This window comes from Geotrypetes seraphini, chromosome 7 (assembly GCF_902459505.1).
Source record: "Geotrypetes seraphini chromosome 7, aGeoSer1.1, whole genome shotgun sequence".
NCBI lineage: Eukaryota > Metazoa > Chordata > Amphibia > Gymnophiona > Dermophiidae > Geotrypetes > Geotrypetes seraphini.
In genome coordinates this window covers 129300618-129325919 of record NC_047090.1, presented here as the reverse complement: position 1 = coordinate 129325919, position 25302 = coordinate 129300618, and the positions used below count along the sequence as shown (strand labels likewise).

At 46.2% G+C, this 25302-nt stretch overlaps 1 protein-coding gene across 3 annotated transcripts in view; it reads right to left on the bottom strand.

Moving 5' to 3' along the window:
* FANCM (FA complementation group M) overlaps nt 1-25302 on the bottom strand; it is a 137024-nt gene that overhangs the window by 40605 nt on the left and 71117 nt on the right. For 2 of the 3 annotated variants that reach the window (XM_033951616.1, XM_033951615.1), the window contains 3 exons: nt 20108-22172; nt 9486-9565; nt 9296-9367 (listed from right to left, as the gene is read on the bottom strand). In XM_033951616.1, coding sequence (XP_033807507.1) covers nt 9296-9367; nt 9486-9565; nt 20108-22172 — 2217 coding nt within the window. The remainder of the gene's footprint in view (nt 1-9295; nt 9368-9485; nt 9566-20107; nt 22173-25302) is intronic. The other variant, XM_033951618.1, reaches the window with a different exon arrangement.

Below are 25302 nucleotides of genomic sequence, written 5' to 3'. Positions count from 1 at the left end.
ACAACCTTCAGTACCTTCAGAAAGGAAGGTACAGTACGTAGTGAAACTCTAGCCTCTGTGATCCTTAGGAAAGCACTTGCAATTCCGGGTTCCATCTTGCTGAGACTATTGCCACCAGAAATACTGTTTTCACCATGAAGTCCAGAAGGGATGCCTCTTGCAGAGGCTCAAACTGAGGCTTAGCGAGGCCCTTCAAGTTATTATAATTCCAGGACTTTTTATGATCCCTTCAATTTTCCCTATAGGGAATAATGGGCTGTACTCACTAAGCTGTGCTGATGCATGCCTGTGTTAGCTTTGCTTTAGTCTGAGCGAGTGGAGAAGACTTTCTGTCTCAAATCCTTGTTGGAATCAATCCAGAACTGGAGATCTTCGACTGCCATTTGGACAGACATCAACTAAGGACTCTACCCTCACAGGTCCTCACGGTGCAATGGGGGAAGAATAAAATACAGCTGGCTCCCTGAAACCCAACAGGATTCAAACAACCTGCACTCAAGCCTCTAATAAATCAAAGGCGAGCTGGTTACCAGGGGAATGGACCTCGAGCCTTAGCAAAGCCCAAAGTAGGTTGACTCATCGGGTAAAACAAGTTGCACTGAAAACTGCAGCCCATCCTTGTGACCTCTCCCAGGCAGGGTAGTACCAAATATGGGGTGTCCTCTTTGCACCAAAGCCTCACAAAACATAAGAAAAATACCTGAAAATAATAATAATTTTAAAAAAACCCAAACAAACAGAGTAGATCAGAACACACCTTCTCAGTTTGCATGCAGAAGGAAGAACTGAACAGGGCACTATGATCCACTGGTGAAGGAGGGGGAGTTGAAAGATGTGACTGACATCCTTCTGCGACAGTTCACAAGCACGGATTAATCACCTAACGTGCAGACTCCTGTGCTCATGTAACGGAACTTGTATTAAAGAGAGATTAATTTATTTTTGTTTTGATTTTGTGTACATTTCTCCTAATATGAATTTTATTACCACATCTGTTGCAAATAACGTGTAAAACAAACATGTTCAATCTACTTTTCAGCAAGAGGAGAAAAAACCCAGATATTACATCTGAAGAAGCCATATTCATTTGCATATATGAGTTTTCCCATACCCTGAACTAAATTCCTCCCTTCTTCTAACTTTGCCCCATCTATCCCCATAACCAATATCAACATTAATAATGGATCATAACAAACAGTGGAATATATCACCAAACCAAGATTGTACATGTTAATCATATGTTCGACAGTAGAGAGAGGCGAATACCATCCAGAACAGGCACTATTTATTTAATTTGTTTTCTATCCCATTGTCCTCAAAGAACTCAGAACGGATTACAGGTTATACATACATATTATATAGTTAACACAGTGGCGTACCTAGGGGGGGCGGGGGGGGGCGGGCCGCCCCGGGTACCAGCCCTGAGGGGGTGTTCCCGGCCTTGCCGCTCAGTCCCCCCCCACGCCCGAAGGACCGCTCGCCCCACTGACCTTCCAGCACACCTATGAAGCAGCCCGCAGCAGGATCGCAACGTCAGCAATCCCTCAGCTGCTTGGGCGCTGCTTCCTGCGCCGCGGTCCCGTCCCTCCTCTGACGTCAGAGGAGGGGGCGGGACCGCGGCGCAGGAAGCAGCGCCCAAGCAGCTGAGGGATTGCTGACGTCGCGATCCTGCTGCGGGCTGCTTCATAGGTGTGCTGGAAGGTCAGTGGGGCGAGCGGTCCTTCGGGCGTGGGGGGGGCAGTAGCTTAAGGTAGCCCGGCGCAGGAAGCAGCTCCTAAGCAGCGCAAAGATAGCTGACGTCGCGATCCTGCTGCGGCTGCTTCATAGGTAGTGCGGGGAGGCCAGGGGGGCGAATGGTCCTTCGGGGTGGGTCGGGGCATCAGGCCTTCAGGGTGGGGCGGGCGGGCGGGCAGGCAGACTTTCAAGGGGGAGGGGGGTGACAGGCAGGCAGGCAGGCCTTCAAGGGGGGGTGCAGGTCTTCGGGGGGGGTGCAGACCTTCAAGGGGGTGCAGGCCTTCAAGGGGGGGACAGGCAGGCAGGCCTTCAAGGGGGGGACAGGCCTACAAGGGGGGGGGACAGGCCTACAAGAGGGTGCAGGCCTACAAGGGGGGGGACAGGCCTACAAGGGGGTGCAGGCCTACAAGGGGGGGGGGACAGGCCTTCAAGGGGGGACAGGCCTTCAGGGGGGGGGCATGCCTTCAGGGGGGGTGCCGACCTTCAAGGGGGTGCAGGGCCTTCAAGGGGGGGACAGGCCTACAAGGGGGGGGGGGACAGGCCTACAAGGGGGTGCAGGCCTACAAGGGGGGGGACAGGCCTTCAAGGGGGGACAGGCCTTCAGGGGGGGTGCATGCCTATAGGGGGGGTGCCGACCTTCAAGGGGGTGCAGGCCTTCAAGGGGGGGACAGGCAGGCAGGCCTTCAAGGGGGGGGACAGGCCTTCGGGGGGGGTGCAGGCCTTCGGGGGGGGGTGCAGACCTTCAAGGGGGTGCAGGCCTTCAAGGGGGGGACAGGCAGGCAGGCCTTCAAGGGGGGGACAGGCCTACAAGGGGGTGGGACAGGCCTTCAAGGGGGTGCAGGCCTTTGGGGGGGTGCCAACCTTCAAAGGGGGTGCAGGCCTTCAAGGGGGGGGACAGGCCTTCAAGGGGGGGACAGGCAGGCAGGCCTTCAAGGGGGGGACAGGCCTACAAGGGGGTGGGACAGGCCTTCAAGGGGGTGCAGGCCTTTGGGGGGGTGCCAACCTTCAAGGGGGGGACAGGCCTTCAAGGGGGGACAAGCAGGCAGGCCTTCAAGGGGGGGTCAGGCCTTCAAGGGGGGGACAGGCCTACAAGGGGGTGGGACAGGCAGACCTTTAAGGGGGGACAGGCCTATAAGGGGGTGGGACAGGCAGACCTTTAAGGGGGGATAGGCCTTCAAGGGGGGACAAGCAGGCAGGCCTTCAAGGGGGGGTCAGGCCTTCAAGGGGGGGGGGACAGGCCTTCGGGGGTGCAGGCCTTCGGGGTGGGTGCAGGCCTTCGGGGTGGGTGCAGGCCTTCAGGGGGGGACAGACCTTCGGGTGGGGGGTACAATCCTTCGGGGAGGGGGCAGGCCTTCAGGGGTGGGGTTTAGGCGTTCAGAGGGGGACAGACCTTCGGGTGGGAGGTAAAGTCCTTCGGGGGGTGCAGGTCTTCAGGGGTGGGGTGTAGCCCTTCTGAGGGGGGACAGACCTTCGGGGGAGGGGGGTCCTGGTGTAAAAGTACACAGAGGGAGAGAGGGAAGGGGGGGTTCAAAGATACGTGCATATGCCAGACTTTGGGGGTTAGAAATAATGGGTCTAAAAACAGAGGAGTGGGAGAGAGATGGTGCATAATGGGATTTAGGGAGGGAAGGAACAGAAAGGGAGAGAACTTGGAAACAGGGGATGGTGTGGAGGGGGGATAGAGATACTGGATAGGAGGATAGTTGGGAACAGAAAGGGAGAGATGGTGGATCCTGGGGTGGTGGGGAGTTGAGAAAAGGTGAATCTGTGGATGGAGACAAAAAAAAGGAAAGATGCCAGATCTCCGGGAGAGGGAAGGGAAACGGAAGGGGAGAACAGAGATGGCAGACGGATGGTTAGCACGGAGAAAGGAGACCCTGGCAAGCAAGACAACAAGAGCCTGGGACCAACAAGATTTGAATATTGATCAGAGAACAAAAGGTAGAAAAAATAATTTTATTTTCTGTTTTGTGATTACAATATGTTAGATTTGAAAAGTGTACATGAGACAGCTTGAAATGGGAACTTTTCTATTTTTGTGAATGGCAAGGCTGAGTTCAGTTAAAATATATGCTTTATAAGAAAATATAATAATGTGTTTTATAAAGTTTATAAGCATTGCTGGCATACTCGGTGAGGTGTTCCTAGTGTTGGTGGTGGTGGTAGCATGTCAGTGTGTTGAGAGGAAGAGGTAGTCTGGGAAATTCTGCTGAGCAAACTCTGGGCCCATTTCCACCCCCAGTTAGTCCACTCCACTCAACTGGTTCACACACTGAGTGGGTCTTTGGGTGTTATTTCTGGGTAGTTGTTTTAGAATCTCTTCCAGTGGTTTGTCAGTATCTCCTTCTGGTCCAAGGAAGGAAACTTTGTCAACCTTAGCATTGACCTTCAGAATATGTTTGTAACAGCGCTGCTTGTGTGGCATTAGGCTATGTAGTGATCGAAAGAAAAAAACAGACCTTTGCACATTTTTGCACTATATGGTGGGTGTATGAGGAGATTCATTTCCTGCACAGTTAAGTCCATGTGAAGTTACCTTGTGCTGTATTTGACATCTAGCAAGGTCTCTGTTTGGAAGGAAAGATCTAAGCTTAAAAATGAAGTGGCCAGAAGTTATGTTAAAAGTAGATAGCGTAGCTGGTTTTAAGAAAGGTTTGGACAAATTCCTGGAGGAAAAGTCCATTGTCTGTTATTAAGACATGGGGGAAGCGTCTGCTTGCCCTGGATTGGTGCACTCAGCAGCAACAAATACTAGTTTTGGCTGGCTCTTTCCCCGCATTTCTCCTCTCTTCCCCACGATTTAATATCCAGTTCAGGCAGTAAGTAAATGCATCGGCAGGGGGGGTCTGGTAAGTCTTGGGGGCTGGGGATGGAAGGTAAGAATCAGTTCTGTAGGCTATCAGAAATTTGCTTAATTATCTACTCACACAGAAAAGCAGTAAAGTCAATAGGTTCTCTGAGTGGGAACAACCTGTTTGATCTTGCACTCTTGTGATTGACCAATTGTTTATCACTGTTTAATTTATCACATTGATTAATTTGAGCACACCTGAGGTGTCCTATGATGGTGTGCACTGCAGGCAGAGGAGCCTTATTGTGTAAAGCACTGGAGAATTCTCTCCTCTCGCTTACCTCTCACGCTGAGGACACCCTGCTTCAGTATAATCATTTATATGATTTATCTTATAAACATTATTACGTGGTCTTTTCCTCAAGTGCTGAGACATCAGGTTGTTCCCACTTGGAGAACCTATTGACTTTTACTGCTTTTCTGTGTGGCTTTAACATTTTTGCTATTCAGTATACCTAAACTATTATTCAGTAGAAAAAATATGGTTTGTTCAATCAAATCCTGTGTGGACATTGGACTTCTATGAGTGAATGTTCTGCTTGATTGAACAAACTAAATTTTTTCTACTGAATAATAGTCTAGGTACAATGAAAGTAAATAGCAAAAATGTTTGAGTAGATAATTAAGGAAATCTTTTTCATATTGCTTGCTTATGGACTGGGAAAAAAGACTGTTCAAGCAAATGTCTCCAGAACTGCTTTAATGGAAAAATGTGATTTTTTTTTTTTAAGTACTTTGTGAAATTTATTGTTGTTGTGAAATTTATTGTTATACTTTGTTTAAACTTAAAAAGCGGTGTCATTAACAGTGAATCTAATCGAAAAATCGATTCAACAGGGTGAATCGAATCGAATGAAATATTTTTCTCTGAATCGGGCAGCACTATTGGCTACCATGAGAATGGGCTACTGGGCATGATGGACCATTGGTGTGACCCAGTTAGGCTATTCTTATGTTATGTTCTCATCTGTAGGGGCCTTTGTTTTCACTTCTTATTTTAATGTATTTTTTTCCTGGGAACTTATCAGTGTTTTTTTATAATGGGAACAAAAATGGAAGAGAATTAATGTGTGTGGAATGGGGGGGTAACTAATTTCTTCAGCTAAATAATTCAATCCACTTCAAACAGACATAGGAGAACTCACGCACCATTCACACACCCTCCAACCAAAAACGTCAAAAGAAAAAAACTGTTCGACAACCTCCTAGCCATTCGAGCTGCAACACTTGACCCCCAACTCTACAACCTATTGACCTCGACCACAAACTACAAAACCTTAAAAAAAGAAATAAAAACCCTTCTATTCAAAAAACACATAAAACCAAACTAACATAATCAGAACTGTCCCAAGCATCACCTGCAACTACTCCATATGTACTTCTGATGTCATGACAATTCCGACATAATTTATGTTATGTTATGTTTGGAATAATGGTTACATAAATGAGGTTCAATAAAAGAAAATTTTCACTGCCTGTTTCTATTCTGACCATTTATTCCATTTCATGGTTATTGCAAAAAAAAAAAAATAAATAAATTTTTCCATGAGGGGGGGGGGGGTGTCAAAAAATGATGGGCCCCGGGTGCCACATACCCTAGGTACGCCACTGAGTTAACAGGTTACAATTTGACATAATTACAGTACAAATTTACAACACAAGGTTGTAGCCTAACTTGATACAAACTAGGGGTCTAGTACCAACAAATATAGAGTTTTCCAGGTTTTATTCTTGCCATAGTTAACCTTAACAATGCATGTTTTCTCAATACAAGTTTTTATCCCAATTTACTTTGTGCTCCCAGTGGGGTGCCGCAGGGCTCGGTGCTTGGACCCGTGCTCGGACCCGTGCTCTTCAATATCTTTATAAACGATCTGGACATAGGTACAATGAGCAAGGTGATTAAATTTGCGGACGATACAAAGTTATTCAGAGTAGTCAAGAAGCAGGGGGATTGCAAATATCTGCAACGTGACATAATCAGGCTCGAGGAATAGGCATCGACATGGCAGATGAGGTTCAACGTGGATAAGTGTAAAGTGATGCATGTTGGTAACAAAAATCTCATTCACGAATACAGGATGTCCAGGGCACTACTTGGAGAGACCTCCCAGGAAAGGGACTTGGGAGTTCTGATCGACAAGTCGATGAAGCCTTATGCGCAATGTGCGGCAGGGGCGAAAAGGGCGAACAGTATGCTAGGAATGATAAAGAAGGGGATCACAAATAGATCGGAGAAGGTTATCATGCCACTGTACCGGGCCATGGTGCGCCCTCACCTGGAGTACTGCGTATAGCACCGGTCGCAGTACATGAAGGAGGACATGGTACTACTCGACAGGGTCCAGAGAAGAGCGACTAAAATGGTTAAGGGGCTGGAGAAGTTGCCGTACAGCGAAAGATTAGAGAAACTGGGCCTCTTCTCCCTCGAACAGAGGAGATTGAGAGGGACATGATCAAAATATTCAAGGTACTGAGGGGGATAGACTTAGTAGATAAGGACAGGTTGTTCACCCTCTCCAGGGTAGGGAGAACGAGAGGGCACTCTCTAAAGTTGAAAGGGGATAGAATCCGTACAAACGTAAGGAAGTTCCTCTTCACCCAGAGAGTGGTAGAAAAATGGAATGCTCTTCTGGAGTCTGTCATAGGGGAAAACACCCTCCAGGGATTCAAGCCAAAGTCAGACAAGTTCCTGCTGAACTGAACGTACGCAGGTAGGGCTAGTCTCAGGGCGCTGGTCTTTGACCAGAGGGGCGCCGCGTGAGCGGACTGCTGAGCACAATGCACCGCTGGACTGACCCAGCAGTGGCAATTCTTATGTTCAAACATATGCAAATCCATACAAATGACAAACCAGTTGGACTCTCATATGGGACTCGCATATTTTTTCCAAAAATAGGTTCAAGGTTCATTTTATGAACTGCCTAGGGAAATCCACCAAGGTGGTGGACAATTGTTAAAATAAATTTTAATTCAGAAGACAGAAATACAATATCACTATCTGACAGCTGGTAGCTAAAACATGGAAGCAATGAAAATATATAGTTTGTGAGACATATATTTTGTCATGATGACCAGTGCCTCCATAACGGTGATTGAGATCTACAAAACGGCATGCCTGTGGGTCTCAGGGCCAGATTCTCTAAGCTCAGATACCACAGTAAAAAAAAATACCATAGTGGGAGCGATTTTGTTTTACTGGCAATTCTCAGCACATGGCATTTCTCTCTCATGTATACCCCAGCTTTTATCTAGTCTGTCTCCCCTGTATCCCACCAACCTTTATCTAGACTCTTTCTCCCCTCATGTACCCGTTCCTGTCTCTCTCTCATGTACCTCCTCCCCCAGCCTTTCACTCGTGTCATGTACTTCCTGTCCCAGCCTCTCTTTCTCAAAGCCTACTACTTTAGTCCCCTCACTTGCTGCTACTACTACTCTATTGCAAGTTGGCTCTCTGTAAGATTGAGACATGCTTTTCAGAAGTTTGGCTTTGTCCTGCAGTTTCAAATCTCAGGAGACTTAAAATGATGAGAGCTCTCACTCTTCCTAACAGCCCAGTTCAAACATAAATAGATCCAAGTTGCAATGAATAAGCAGGAAATATGCAGTTTTTCTACAGCATGACCCCAAAACACCATTCAGGTGCAAAAAATTCCCAGGCACCAGAGTACAATTTTTACAGATCATGGATATTATTAGGTTTGTTGAGTCCTGCCTTAGGAAAATAATAACCATTAATCATAGCATCTGGCTAAAGACTCGGCAGAACATCTCTCATATACATTTTGGAAAAGTTTGCAAAGTCATACGTAATGTGTAACAGGAAAATTAAGTATTCTCAAATTATGTGCCCTGGCAGTATTTCAGGGCAGGAACAATCCCACTTGACTCATTTAGGTATTATTTTATAGGAAGCATATAAAAAAAACATAAAATGGTGCCATTGATACCTATCAGTAGTCCTGCAGCACTAGGGAGTCAGTTTCTGTATAAGTTTTACCCTTATATGACAGCTTGACCCTTAATAGTAGTATTGTAAGATTACAGCTAAGGATCGCCACTACTATTTTGTACCCAACACTGGCAAGTGAAGAAGCAACTGGGAATTGCTCCTCCCTTGGAACCCCAGATACCAGGGATTTGAACAGATAGGCTTGGCGGGGAGGGCAGCCTACAGAAATTTGGGGAAGCTTCAGGGAAATGGGGAAAATGATTTTTAAAATGAAACCCATGAACACTGGACCATATGTTAGTAGTCCAATGATCCCGAGCAGTATGAATGTCACAGCTTAAGAAGCCGACCACAAGCTGTGTTATTTATGTACCACAGAGGTCAATAACAGCAGGTTAGTGACTCCCACCATAAATAAGGTGTGGTAAAAGCACAATTTTTACACCTTAATAACTACCCTTTTAAATGAATACAGAGCTTTGCAATGATTTGGTTTGTTGCACAGAATCACTCAAGGGCCTCCATCAATGAAATATGTTTACTTCTATTGGAAACCAAATTCTTTTGTACTTGAAATGCTGCCATGATAGGTAATATATTGCCTCCTCGCCTCATATTGGTAAGCATGCTTTAGAACAGCAGGTCAACTGTATTAACAAGTTCTTGAAATATTGTACAAACATGTTATATTTTTAAGATCAGATAAATAAAATTCAACACACATTTCATTCTGTCCTAGATCTAACACACTTACTTACTGTGTTAAGTGGATGCTTGCGTTTTTTAACAGCTTGAATTGGCGAATCAAAATCACAATCACTTTCTGTAATCTTGGAGAAAAAAGAAAATCTAAAATGCAATCATCAACCTGAAGACCAGATAGGTAAACCTGTGAGGATTGAAAATTTCTATCTCCTCATCCTATTCTTTTTTTTTTTAACAGCTCACCTCCGGAGATTTCAGAACATTTCCTTTTTTCTTTCTTCTTTGGAAAACCAACTCATCTTCACTTTCATTACTGCTTTCCGCTAAGAGGAATCATAAGTGATTTAAAAAAAACCCTCACTTTGAGCTTGTGTGTGCCACAACCAGAATGTTACTACATAAATCAATAACAATCACAAATGCTTGCAAAAAGCCCAAAACATTTCAACATCTCAATTTAGCATAACACATCAACATATTAAAACAACATTATTATAGTAAGGTGCTCATTTTCGAAGCATTTGGACGTTTCAAAAGGCTGAAATGGATTTCCACGTGCTTGAAAATCCAAATCCTGATTTTAAAAAGGCAGACTAGGGACGGCCAACACTGTAGTACAGTCTGCCTTTGTTATCCACGGATTCGCTTATTCATGCAAAGTAAAGTGTAACTCATTTTTGCTATTCACAGGCAGTTTCGCTTATTCATGCTTCCCATCCCATGAAGATGAAGATACTCAGAGCTGTGCACGAGTATTTTTACATCAAAATATTGTTTTTACAAAAAAAAAAAAACAGTGTATAAAATACACATATAAAATGCAGAATATAATAAGCAACCTGTTCTTTACAAGAAAGCTACACAAAATGACGAATTTATGGTGTTAGGTAGCAAAAGCACACAGTAAAAAGGGATGCACAGGAACCTAACCCCCTTTTTCTCATAGGATCAATGGTTCCATATTTCATGATTTCGGTATTCATAGGGTTTTCTAGGAACCTAACCCCAGTGAATAGCAACAACGGACTGTATGTCCAGATAGCAAGGAGGCATGTTCTGGGAGGGACTACGGAGGGCATGAAATTTAGACATCCAACAGTGATTACCAAAGGGGGAGAAATGTCCATGTCTAAAAGGAAGACGTGTTTTAGGAAAATCTAGATCACAGAAAGGTGCTCTAATTGAGTAGGTGTTCACTGGAGGGATTAACACACACCAGAGAGTCTATTCAGGTCTCCAAACTCCGAAGCAACAAAAGAGCAGAACTCCGATGAAATACTTCAAAGATACTTCTTAATTAAAACCAAGGGTTTCATCGGGGGATCTACTCTTTTAACTGGAGGGATTACAGCATGATGCCTTCTTAATCCCCCAGTGTAGGGTTACCAGATTTTGGGTCACAAAACCCCAGACATATGGCCCCGCTCTGTTCTGCCCCAGCTTTGCCCAGTTCTGCCTCCAGCCCCACCCCCAGAAATCCTCCTCTCTTCTTCCCCGATGCACTCCAGCTGCATCTGGAGAGCCTAGAGCAGTGGTTCCCAACATGTCCGGGTTTTCCCGGACTTCTGGTAACACTTTCCCAGTGGTAACCGTCATCCTCCCTACATTGAAAATGAAACTGAAAGGGGATATCAGACTTCAAGAAAGCTTCAAGTATAAGCATTCTGAATGAGCAGGAAACAAATCTGAGTAGTAGCCTAGTGGTTAGTGCAGTGGGTAAGATTTGCCTCTTTGCGGATGATACAAAAATCTGCAATAGAGTAGACACTCCGGATGGTGTGAACAACATGAAGAAAGACCTAGCTAAGCTTGAAAAATGATCTTAAATTTGGCAGCTAAGATTTAACGCTAAGAAATACAAGGTCATGCATTTGGGCTGCAAAACCCCGAGGGAATGGTACAGTTTAGGGGGTGAAGAACTTATGTGCATGCTGGAAGAGTGGGACTTGGATGTGATTGTATGTGATGATCTAAGGTGGCCAAACAGGTTTAAAAAGTTGAAGGTGAAGGTAAAAGCTAGAAGGATGCTAGGGTACTTAGGAAGAGTTATGGCCAGTAGGAAAAAGGAGGTATTGATGCCCCTGTATAAGACTCTGGTGAGACCTCATTTAGAATACCGTGTACACCATTGGTAACATCCCTTTCCTCAGAGCGATCGCCACTGATTACTACCCGCTGTCACCTTTCACTCAACCAGTTCTTGACCCAGCCCGTCACTTTGGGACTCATCCTGAGGGCACTCAGTTTATTTATTAGACATCTGTGTTGAACACTGTCAAAGGCTTTGCTAAAATCTAAATAAACCACATCTAGCGCACATCCTCTATCCAATTCTATGGTCACCCAGTCAAAGAAATTGATCAGATTTGTCTGACAAGACCGACCTCTAATCTCCAGAGTGAGAATATTCCAGAATTTTGCTTTTTGAATTGTTAATAATTTCTTGTAAAAGCTTTTCAGTTTAACATCTCAAAGATAAGAATCACAACACAAAATTCACACAAGTTTGCAGACTCTCAAACTCACCCAAGAGCTATTAAATTTGTATACTGTACTGCATTAGTAGGTAATACTTTTCCTATTGGTATGGTAGGGGAGGGAGGGGCTTAATTTCTTTTCCATCTACCACTACATGCAGAAACAGCAATGTTACTTACCGTAACAGTTGTTATCCAGGGACAGCAGGCAGCTATTCTCACTAGTGGGTGATGTCATCAGACAGAGCCCCGGTACGGACGTCTCACAAGCACGTGTTGCTTGTAGAAACTTAAAAGTTTCTAGATGCCCGCACCGCGCATGCGCCGGTGCCTTCCCGCCCGGAGGTCCGGGCGTGTCTCCTCAGTTCAGGTAGCTAGCCTGAGAAGCCAACCCAGGGGAGGTGGGTGGGACGTGAGAATAGCTGCCTGCTGTCCCTGGATAACAACTGTTACGGTAAGTAACATTGCTTTATCCCAGGACAAGCAGGCAGGTATTCTCACTAGTGGGTGACCTCCAAGCTAACCTCAGTGGGATGGAGGGGGAGTTGGCGACTTAAGAGAATAAATTTTTCAATACTGTTTGGCCAAACTGTCCATCCCGTCTGGAGAGAGTATCCAGACAATAATGTGAGGTGAATGTGTGAACCGAGGACCAGGTGGCAGCCTTACAAATTTCCTCGATTGGTGTTGATCTGAGGAATGCTACTGAGGCTGCCATTGCTCTGACCTTATGGGCTGTGACCTTACAAGGAAGTGATAATCCAGCCTGGGCATAGCAGAAAGAGATACAAGCCGCCATCCAATTAGAGATGGTGCGCTTTGATACGGGTCTTCCCAACTTATTAGGGTCGAAGGAGACAAAAAGTTGAGGAGTGGTTCTGTGTGGCTTGGTGCGATCCAGGTAGAAAGCCAACGCACGTTTACAGTCTAGAGTGTGAAGGGCCGATTCTCCGTGGTGAGAATGGGGCTTAGGGAAGAATACTGGAAGTACAATGGATTGGTTGAGATGAAATTCTGAGACCACCTTAGGCAGGAATTTCGGGTGAGTGCGGAGGACCACCTTGTCGTGATGGAATACTGTGAATGGTGGATCCGCCATCAATGCCTGGAGTTCGCTGACTCTGCGAGCGGACGTAAGGGCTACCAGGAAAAGCACTTTCCAGGTGAGATACTTAAGAGGGGCCCTGTTGAGTGGTTCAAACGGGGGCTTCATGAGACGGGAAAGGACTACATTGAGGTCCCAAACTACTGGGGGTGGTTTGAGAGGAGGGTTAACATGGAAGAGTCCTTTCATAAATCTGGCGACCACCGGATGGGCCGAGAGGGGTTTCCCTTGTAGGGGCTGGTGGAACGCCGCAATAGCGCTCAGGTGGACTCGTATGGATGTAGACTTGAGCCCGGATTGAGATAGGTGTAGGAGATAGTCCAGCACGGAGGATAAGGAAGCTCGCTGAGGTTCCTTTGATTTAGAAACACACCATGAGGAGAATCTAGTCCATTTCTGGGAGTAGCATTGTCGAGTGGCGGGCTTCCTGGAAGCTTCCAAGACCTCCCTCACTTCTTGAGAGAATTGGTGAGGGGTTACGTTGAGAGGAACCAAGCTGTCAGGTGGAGAGACTGCAGGTTGGGATGAAGCAGTGATCCTTGATGTTGAGTAAGTAGTGAAGGAAACACTGGAAGTGGTACTGGTTCCCTGCTGCTGAGTTGAAGTAGGAGGGAGAACCAAGGTTGTCTGGGCCACCGAGGAGCTATTAGAATCATGGTGGCCTGTTCGAGTTTCAGCTTGACCAGAGTCTTCTGGATCAGCGGGAATGGTGGGAACGCATATAGAAATCGTTTCCCCCAGTTCAGTAGAAAAGCATCTGCCTCGAGGCGATGAGGGGTGTAGATCCTGGAGCAAAACTGAGGCAGTTTGGAGTTGTGGGGAGCCGCAAAGAGGTCTATCTGAGGCGTCCCCCACTGTGTGAAGATTTGGTGAAGGGGGCTGGAATGGAGAGTCCATTCGTGCGGTTGTAGTAGACGACTCAGTTTGTCTGCTAAGACGTTGTTCTCCCCCTGAATGTAGACTGCTCTGAGGAAGGCGTTGTGGCGCACCGCCCAGTCCCAGACTCGTAGAGCTTCCTGGCAAAGGAGGGCCGAGCCCGTGCCTCCTTGCTTGTTGATATAATACATGGCGGCCTGATTGTCTGTGCGAATGAGGATCACCATGTCGTGAAGTAGGTGTTGGAAAGCTTGGAGCGCATTGAAGATGGCTCTGAGTTCCAGTAGATTGATTTGGTGTAGTCTTTCCGCACTGGTCCAGAATCCTTGGGTGCGGAGACCATCCAGGTGGGCCCCCCATGCATAATTCGACGAATCGGTTGTGAGAACTTTCTGATGGGGGGGAGAGTGCATCAGCAAACCTCTGGATAGATTCGAAGAGGTCATCCACCAAAGTAGAGACTGCCGGAGAGCAGGTGTGACTAAGATGTGTTTGGATAGTGGATCGGACGTCTGATTCCACTGTGATGCCAGGGTCCACTGGGGGATCCTGAGATGGAGTCTGGCAAAGGGTGTCACATGTACTGTGGAGGCCATATGGCCCAGGAGCACCATCAGTTGTCTCGCCGGTAGGGTTTGGCGAGAAGACACCGACTGGCAGAGATGAAGAAGAGACTCCATGCGTTGCAGAGGCAGGAATGCTCGGAGTCGGGTGGTGTCCAGGACCGCTCCGATGAAGGGGAGGGACTAGGTGGGTTGTAGATGAGACTTGGAAAAGTTGATCTCGAAGCCCAAATTCTGGAGGAAGTAGGTTGTAGCCAAGGTCGCCGAAGTGACCTCTGGGGCTGACGGGGCCTTGATGAGCCAGTCGTCGAGGTATGGGAACACCTGTAGACCCCTGTCCCGGAGTGCCGCAGCCACTACCACCAGGCACTTTGTGAAGACTCTGGGGGACGAAGATAGGCCGAATGGTAGCACTCGATACTGTAGGTGCAGATTTCCCACCCGAAATCTGAGGAACTTTCGGGAGGCCGGGTGAATGGGGATGTGAGTGTAGGCCTCCTTGAGATCCAGGGAGCATAACCAGTCGTTCTGCTCGAGGAGGGGGTATAGAGAAGCCAAAGTCAACATGCGAAACTTCTCTTTGACCAGAAACTTGTTGAGGGCCCGAAGGTCTAAAATGGGTCGCAGGTCGCCCGTTTTCTTCGGGACGAGGAAGTACCGGGAGTAAAACCCTCGGTTCAATTGGTCTGACGGGACCGGCTCGACAGCCCGAAGCTGAAGTAAGGTTTGGACTTCCTGAAGAAGAAGGGCGGTCTGCGTCGAGCTTGAAGGATACTCTCTTGGAGGATGGTCCGGGGGGACCCGATGGAATTGAAGAGAGTATCCTTCTCTTATGATGGTAAGGACCCATAGGTCCGTGGTTATGGCCTCCCATCGATGGTAAAAAAGATGGAGGCGGCCCCCTATGGGAGAGGCTGAGTGCAGAACGGTGTCGGTTATGCTCCCGGGAGGGGAGTCAAAAGGGCTGGGGAGCCTTAGGTGCAGCCGGTGGCTGAGGTTTTTGCTGAGACTTCTGGGGAGGTTGTCTCTTCGCAGGTTGTCTCGCAGCAGGCGTTTGTCTGGGCATGTAACGCCGCTGGTAAATCAGGGGTGGCCTGGAAGGTCGAGACTGTTGGGGTTTGGGTTTGGGCCGCAGGATGGATTGAAAAGATTTTTCATGATCCGACAGCTTCTTGGTAACAGTTTCGATAGACTCATCGAACAGGTCAGCTCCTGCACATGGTACGTTGGCGAGTCTGTCCTGGAGGTTGGGATCCATATCGATTGTACGGAGCCATGCCAGGCGACGCATGGCTACCGCGCTTGCGGCAGCACGTGCCGAGAGTTCGAATGCATCGAAGGAGGATTGCATCAGCTGGAGGCGTAATTGGGAGAGGGAGGCTACCACTTCCTCGAACTCGAATCGAGCTTGGGTGTCTATGAACGGAGTGAACTTGCGGAGCACCGGCAAGAAGAACTCCAGATAGGAAGAGAAAAAGAAATTGTAGTTCAGCACCCCTGACGCCATCATGGAGTTTTGATAGAATTTTCTACCAAATTTGTCCATCGTTCTCCCCTCTCGGCCCGGCGTTACAGAGGCGTAGACCTGGGAGGGATGAGAGCGTTTAAGAGAGGACTCGACCAGTAGGGATTGGTGGGAGAGTTGAGGGCCCTCAAACCCTTTATGGTGCACGATGCGGTATCGAGCATCGAGTTTGCTGGGAATCGCCGGTATGGAGTACGGTGTTTCGAAACACTGCATGAAGGTCTGATCCAGCAATTTATGCAGGGGGAGCCGAAGCGACTCCGTTGGAGGGTTAGGTAAATGCATGGTGTCCAGATACTCTTTGGAGTATCGGGAGCCCGTGTCAAGGGTCACATCCAGATCATCCGCCATTTGTCGGAGGAATGATGAGAAAGACAATTGATCCGCCAGCGTCGGTCTGTGGGACGGGCTGGAGGAGGAGGAGGCCTCCGGGTCCATGGACATCGGGGAGTGGCAAGGAGAATCGGGTACGGGTGTCTCCTCGTACTCCGGTCCCTCCGGAGGGGACACCTCTGATGAGGAGTATCCCATACGTTGCAGTTTTTTCTACGGTGACACCTCCGAATGGCGTGAAGAGTGCCAGGATGAGTGTCTTGATCGGTGCCCGTCTCGGTGGCGGGACGGGGATCGGGATCGTCTGTGCATCGCATGGTCTCCCGAGGCCCCCAAGTGGTGGGTAGGGCTGGAAGCGGTGGATCGCAACTGGGGTTGCGATGCGGATTCTTGCGATGCTACCCAAGTCTGGTAAGGAGTACGGAAGAACTCTTCCTGACTATGCCCAGGGCTTTGAGTATCGATCGGAGGTCTGGTCCCATGTTGGCGCGGAGGCGTAATGGGCTCTAATGGCGGCATATCGGTAAGCGAGGCTTGCTGCATGTGCATCGCCGCCCTCCCCCGTTCGTCCTCGTCGGTTTTCGAGGTCGAACGGCGTGGAGGAGGGGGAGGGGGCGGACCGCCCCTTTGGACCGGTACCGGGAGGTCACCCTGTATGGCAGCGATGAGCCCGGGTCCGATGGTCTGCATGAGCTCAACGAATTGAGCTTCCAGCATGGACCGTAGCGAAGCCGATAAGGAGGGATCCGCACCGAAAGGGGGTCCTCCTGCACGGTCATCGCGCTCCTTCGAGGTCGAGTGCTTCTGCTTAGTAGCTTTCGGCACTTTGATGACCACTGGTGGCACTATGGAAGGAAGAGGTACCTGAACCGAGGAGACCGGGGCAGGCACCGACGTCGAGCTCGTGGATGGTGTCAGGATGAACGATGCCGGTTTCACCACACTCGATGCAGGAGGGGTCGATACCGGTTTCGCCCGAACCGGGGAGGTATCAGATGAAGTGGAGGCTGAGGGATCCTTAGCTGCGTCCATCTTGAACATCGATTCCCACAATAGGCAACGCCGCTTGAATGAGCGTGCCGTAAGGGTAGAGCAAGGCCTGCACGATTTCGGAATGTGGTCAGGGCCCAAACACTGCAAACAGCGCCGGTGAGGGTCCGTGAGTGAAATCGCGCGTTGGCACTTGCTGCACTTTTTAAACCCGGTGATTGGCCGGGACTTAGGCCGGAAAATCTCCGCCGCGAGGTCGAAGCCAGTGGGCCTGAGCCACGTGGCCGGCCCGTTCGACCCGCCGGAGGAAATAATCTTCTTTTTTTTTTTTTTTTACTGAAAAAGAAAAGTACTGTTAACTGTAATTAAAAGAAAGCGAAAACGCGGACAAGGAAGGCAAATTTAACTGAATTCAGCTAGCGCATGATGAAGTTGAACTTCTCAGCTCCGCGGAAAGAAAAGAACTGAGGAGACACGCCCGGACCTCCGGGCGGGAAGGCACCGGCGCATGCGCGGTGCGGGCATCTAGAAACTTTTAAGTTTCTACAAGCAACACGTGCTTGTGAGACGTCCGTACCGGGGCTCTGTCTGATGACATCACCCACTAGTGAGAATACCTGCCTGCTTGTCCTGGGATAATTAACTTTTACAGCACCAGAATCACCACTTCCCTTTCTGTACTAGAGCTGCCCTCCAATGCTCTACCTTATCCATTGGTTGGATTCAACCCAATGTCTCCACTACTAGCTAGCCTGGAAAAGGAAAGACCAGTAGAACTGAAGATTGAGTTTTTTAAACTCTGAAAAACCTGCATACTATATATGTTAGCCTGAGTGCGCTGAGGTGGAAACTGAATACTGGAGGAAGACTGAAGACAAAAAATGGATGAAAAACAAGGTTGGTCCGCAGCTGTTATGCCTGCCTCCTTACCTTCTCACTAACTCACATTACTCAACAACTAGAAATCTTCAATTCTAAAACAACAATTTTGCAATTGATTGTTTAAATAACGATGGAGAGGTATTTGTATTCACCCTCCTCTATGGAAAAAAAATACTACTACTACTCTTTATTATTTCTATAGCGCTACCAGATGCATGCAGCACTGTACATTAAAAACCCAAGAGACAGTACCTGTTTGAAAAAGCTTACAATCTAATTATGACAAATAGGACAAAAAGGGTGAATCTATACAAGAGAATGACAAACAGAAATGTGTGCTTTACAAGTGGGCTCGGTTAGGACCTAAATGCAGCTTCAAAAAAGTGGGCTTTCAGCATGGATTTGAATATTGCCAGAGAAGGAGCCTGACGTACCGAGTGAGGAATATTGTTCCAGGCATACGACGCAGCAAGGCAGAAGGGGCGGAGCTATAAGTTGGCAGTAGAGGAGAAGGATACTGACAAGAGACTTACCTGATAGTTCCCGGGGCAGAGTATAGGGAGATATGAGAAGAGAGATACTGGGGAGATACAGAGTGAACACACTTGTGGGTCAATAAGAGGAGTTTGAACTGTATGTGGAAACAGAAAGGGAGCCAGTGAAGTGACTTGGGGGTAACATGAGCATGATAACACTGGAAGAATACGAGGTGTGCAGCAGAATTCTGAACAGATTGAAGGGGAGAGAGATGGCTTAGCAGAAGACCTGAGAGAAGAAGTTTTCAGTAGTCCAGGTGAGAGGTGATGAGAGCATGGATAATGGTCCTGGAGCATGCTCAGAAAGGAAAGGTCAGATTTTAGTGATGTTGTAGAGAAATAAATGAAGCAAAGAAATCATGGAGAGTCAATGTCCAAGATGAAGGCTTTATTCATACAAGTAAATAATCCACATAAAAATGTCTAGGGCCTGAACCTCTGGTGAAACATATAGACCCAATACGGTCTATAGTCTTCCTCAGGGGTCCCTATTTGGTTAAAATTGTAGGCAGGCATGTTGGGTCCATGTGTTTCACCAGAGGTTCAGGCCCTAGACATTTTTATGTGGATAATTTACTTGTTTGAATAAAGCCTTCATCTTGGACATCGACTCTCCCCGATTTCTTTGCTTCTTTGATATTACCCTTTGTGGAGGGACCAGGGTCAATTTTCTTGGTACTCACAGAGAAATAAATGACAGATTTTGGCAGTCTGTTGGATGTCGAGAAGTGGTTGTGAGTCGATGAGACAAGGAGGATAACAGCGTTATCCACTGAAATAGAGAACAGAAGAAGGGGAGAGGCAGGTTTTAGGAGGAAAGATGAGTTCAGTCTTGGCCATGTTTAATTTTAGATGGTAGCAAGACATCCACATAGCAATGTCAGACAGGCAGACTGAGACTCAGGCCTTCATGCCTGTCAAAATTTCAGATGTACAGAGGCAGCTTTGCAAGTTGTCAGCATAGAAGTGATACTGGAAGCCATGGGAGGAGATTAGAGCACCAAGGGAAGAAGTGTAGATGGAGAAAAGAAGAGGTCTCAGGACAGAGGCAGGATCCTCCAGAGCTTATGCTAAAGTGCGATGGGAAAGATAGAAACAAAACTATGAGATAACAGAGCCCTGAAACCCAAGCGAGAACAGCTTATCAATGAATAGGCGGTGATTTACAGTGTTAAACACTACAGATGGATCAAGGAGGATGAGGACAAAGTAAATGCATTTGGATTTGGCCAGGAGTAGATCACTGGAGACTCTAGCAAGGGCAATTCCCATAGAATGAAGAGGGCAAAAGCCCAATTGAAGTGGGTTGAGGTAACAGCTTCCACCCGCCCCTCAACACAATACACTTCTGGTCCATTATGTTACCGTGTAATGCACATTAACACTATTTACTGCAGGATCATTTTAAGCAATGTGTCCTGTGGCCAATAATATGCACTACTACTAATTATTTCTATAGCGCTGCTAGACTAAATTGCATCAGCACACACTGTTAATAAATGACCCCTAAAATATTGATAGCCAAATTTTTATACATGCAGAATACATTTTTCCTATTATCTTCAGTATTCTTATTACCTTTAACTGGAGAATTACATTGGGGCTGAAAATTCTCCTCTTTGTTAGGTTTTGTTTTATTTGTGAAGTCTATACAGTTAGCAAAGGCCTTATTTAGCAAAATACTTTTAACAGCCTGGGAGCCAACTTTCCTCTTTGATGTTGGTGTCAAAGACATGCCCTGTTGAAGTTTATAAACAACATCAGGTGGTGTTCTGTTGCTAAATCTACCATTAATATCTTTTTTACAAATTGGTGTGGAAATTAAAGCAGTGGATACACCACCATTAGGAGAGTCACATACTTTCTTTGCTGGAAGCTGCAAAGGAGAAAATAGTGAAATATGCTTCTCAGACATTATTTCATGTCTCGAATTCTCACTTGGTGAAATCACTGGCGAGCACCTATTTTCTACAATTAGACTTCCATTTCTCCAACATGGCACAGCTGGAGAACTCAAATTTGTTCCAGATACATGTTCCTCATCTCTTGCTGATCCACCGTTTGCAAGGCTATTTTGCATGTCACTTGCTTTCTTATTGTTATTCTGATTTATACCAGCCCCTTCTTGAACCAGGTCATCATCAGAATCCTGAATACAAAATCCAAGATCAAAGTTAACAGAAAAAAGTTCTTGTGAGTAGTTGATATTATCTGCTGATTTTTCCAAAAAGTCAGGTAAATGACCAGTTGTATTTTCAGGATGCATTAATTTGTCGAGATTTCCTTTACTATTGCACTCATTATAAATACACGAATCAAAGATTTTTGAAGAATCAGTTGGTTTAATGGTTGGTGCACTGTCATGCAAACTGGGCAATGTTGCATGTTCATTGGAACAAGAAGAGCTTCCATGGTTAGCCTCAAAAAATATTTCATCTTCAAATAAATCCATGCTGTCATTTTGATATCCCATGGAATATTTTGTGTGATCTTCACCATCATCTACATTCTCATGTTCAGCCCAAGATTTATCTGAAATGGTCCTTTTCTGTGCATGATCCACTGTTGCAGACATTTCATGCTCAGGTCCCACATCTTCCTCACTATCACAATCAAACATCTTGTCCCAGATAGAATCAAAAGTTACTTTAACATCATCCTTCAAAATGTCATTAATCTGTGAGGAACTACTTGTAGAGAGACTCAATTTATTGGGTGCATTTAAAGTCACTGATTCTTCAGGAGCCATGAATAAAGCAGACCCAGTATGACCAGTTAATACTGTATCTTGTGTCTTTGTTCTTGTAAGGAATGACCTCCTGTCTAATGGACTACAGCACAGAACCTTATCTTTTGGTTCTTTTTGTGTTTTTTCAAGATCACAGAGTATATCCAGGGGAGGAGGAGATTGTGACAAAAACCTTTTCACATTTGTTAACACTGCTTTTGCACTGAAATTGTTATGTATAAATTTAGCTGCAAACATACAGCAGTTATGCTCTGTCTCAGATGGATAAAACATACTAGGAGACATTGATGGTGTTTCATCAGTGAAACTACTGTAACCAGAATCTGCATCAATTCTACCAAATGGCTGATTTCTGAACTTATTGATCAGTGCTTCCCTATGGTTTGTGAACGTATCACAATGTTCTCTAAAAATATCATCTCCTTTGTTGGAAATATCACATGGCACATTGGATTCACCATAGCACTGTTCAGTGAACACTTCTTCATTTAGAGGTGTATTCACCATTTCATGGGGCAGATTAGTAGTATCAGAATGAGCTGAACAGTCCATTGAAGGGTATGTACCGACATCACACATGCCTTCATTTCTTTGTGAAGACGAATATTGTTCCATGAGATTTGGTGCTCTCATATTAAAGGCAGATGACCTATTGGTTCCCTTATAACTGGATTCTTTGAACAGGGAAATAAATTCTTTGTCTGGATTAAAAAATGAGATTGCCAAGTTTGGTTTTTTTGAGTTATCAGTTAAGACTTTGCTTAACAAAGGCAACTTTTGAGCAGGTTTGTTTTCAGTCATGGAAGAAATCCATTTGGTATGTAAAACTTTCGTTCTAATAATATCATCTTTATGTAAATATGACATCAGCTCCAAGTCATATCTGCAGGTACCCTAAGGCAAAACAAGAAAAAATAAATTTACCTTAAGAAAGAAAAGCATGAATAATTTTGTAACACAGTGATAACACTAGTGACCAAATTCTTAATACTCAATCTGAGTACTTATAAATTTATAGGACCTAGCTGTCTTCTTTATAAATTCCACCACCACCACCCCCAAAAAAAAAATAATAATTCCTCAAGCAGAAGACTCTCATGCACTGTATATCATATGACTATATGGGTCACAAAAAGGCATTTAATCTGTGCCTGAAGGATTTTCTCACACCCGTTAAATTTGCAATAGTTATTCTTATGCTAGAATACATGCTACTTATTGTTAGATCACTTGAATGGACCAACAACCAAAAATTTAAAGATAATTAAATTTGAAAATCCTGTATTGATACATAAAAGACATTTGCATTTGATAAGAGAAACAACCAATATTTTATTTTGTTATTTACAAAGTGCAAATATGTTATACTCTATAGATGAAATAGTTCTGTAATTTGCTCCTGTATCGATTGCACTGGTACTGCAGATGTTGTCAGTACAGTCAGTGCTACAGGGTGTCGAGATGTTGGTGACCTCGATGAAGAGGCACACCTCTGAGGGGACACCAACTGCAGAGAAGGAGATCTTGACTTCTTGCATTGGCGTTTGGCATGCATTAACTTAATCAATACCTGAGACAACGCTGATGTATGTGTAGTAGGTGAGAGAAATTATGAAAGGTTGGTCAATGTTGAGACCTCCTTGTAATTTTCCCAACTATTCTTATTTATATATAGTATCTTTTAACAGACCCTCAGAAATGCCACCAGCCACTCAGGAGGTCTCAACATTGACCAACCTTTCATAATTTCTGTTGATATGTATTTCCCATCTAAATAGACTTTCTTGACTAAATAATTTACATCAATTGTGTAGTAGGGTCCCACGACAACAAGAGGGCATCCGTTGAAAATCAGGGGCGGGAAACTACGAGGTGACACCAGGAAATTCTTTTTCACTGAAAGAGTGGTTGATCGCTGGAATAGTCTTCCACTACAGGTGATTGAGGCCAGCAGCGTGCCTGATTTTAAGGCCAAATGGGATCGGCACATGGGATCTATTCACAGGGCAAAGGTAGGGGAGGGACATTAAGGTGGGCAGACTAGATGGGCCGTGGGCCCTTATCTGCCGTCTATTTCTATGTTTCTATGTTTCTATGTTAGGTGAGGCATGGGAATACTTCTTAGAATTTTTAGGAGGTGAAGAAGCTGGTGGTACCCATCAAAGCCGACACTGAGCAGGGTGCCGGTGTTGATGTTGACACTGATGCCTCCGGAGAATGAAGTTTGGATGCTGTCGGTGAGGTTGACATTGACGATGCTGAGGATGTCCCGAACAGTTTCTCTTGCTGCAAAAGTCTAGCCTTCAAAAAGCACTTCTGGAGCATAGAACAGCGGGCACAAGAGCCTACCTGATGCTCAGGACCAAAACACTGGAGAAACCAGCTGTGTGGATCAGTGATTGAGATGGCCCTGTTGCATTGAGTACACTTCTTGAAGTCACTGGAAGGCTTGGACATTGGTGGAAAAATAGCTGCAGTGAGGTTGAAGGACTCAATCGTACTGGATATCAGGTGATCGAGAGTCTGAAAACAGCTCGATGCTGCCAGCCGAGATAAGGCTGAGAGGGGCCCAAAGGCCATGAAAATCCAAAAAAATGAAAAATTTAAGACGGGAAATACTTGAGAAGAAAAATAATGAAGAAAATAAAGAGGTTAAACTACAGAAATATAGGGAAAATGAAGGAAAAATACACGCACTTGGAGATACTCCAATACAAAACTTCTTAGTTCTGCAGATAAGAACTGATGGTTCTGCGAGCTGACATCAGGTATGAAGACACTAGCACATGCGCAATACAGGCAGTTTCAAGACTTATAAGGAAGTTAAAGAGACAGTACACTTTTGCACTGTTCGTACTGGATCTCCATGGACGATGTCACCCATCTGTGAGAACATGCTGCTTGTCCTGGGATAATTAACTTTTTTTTTCTAAGATTCAAACTTCCTTCTCAACTACTAAGGCAATGTTAAAATGACCATTTCTTACCTCTACTCATGACACACAAATGAAGACAGTATTTTGCAATACAGCAGAGAAGTGGCTTCTAAATCAGGTTGAGTGATCTGTGAACCAGGTTCAAATCCACTTCTCCCATTGCTTCTCCTTGTGACTTTGGACAAGTTACTTAATCCTCTGCTTCTTCATGTACAAACTAAGATGGGAAACCACTTAGTTTGCCAACTACCAGAATATTTTTCTGTGCCAAGAGCAAAGCTTCAGGCCATCATAGCTGTATAAGTAGATGACATCTAGAAGAAGGGAGCCAGGGCACGAGGCAAACCTCGGCAGCGTTGTTTTTTTTCTGTTCTTTCTTCTTTACAGGAGCGGAGAGGCAGAGGGGAAGGCAGGAGGAAGCAGCCAGAGCAGGCTGTTAGACCGGGGTCGCGGCGAGAGTTAGCTCCGCCCACCTCCACCCACGTCAGAGGTTTCATCGGGCCCGGGCTCCCCCTATAAGAAGAAGGGAGCCAACGGCGCCCAGCCGTTCGGCGCACGGCAAGGCACCTTGAGAAGGAGCCCAGACAGCAGCAGCAGCAGCAAAAATCTTTTTTTTCTCTTTCATTACTCTCTTCTCTCTCTACCCTTTCAGCTAGCTGCACGCCGGACACCACTCATACACACCGAGGAACCAAAGGAGCAGAGAAAAAGAAATGGAGGCTGCAGGAACCCAGCGGAGCTACCCAGTGTACTGCATCGAGTGTCATATGTATGACTACCTCCCCTCCGGGAGGCAGGCGTACATATGCGGTCGATGTCAGGAACTGGATAGCCTGAGGAAGGAGGTCGGGAGACTGCAGGCCAGGGTCCAGGAGCTGGAAGGACTGTGCACCTTAGAGGAACAGTGCTGGACAACGGAGGATACCACCGGAGAGAGTCACGTCACGGAGCAAGTAAGAGAGCTCGAGAAATTCATCAAGGAGGCCTGCAGGATGGTGGCGGCTCAGGACAAACAGCACATCGGAGTGGAACCAACAATTTGACAGAATCCACCAGACGCCATGAGAGTAGGACCTTGCGGAGGAGCT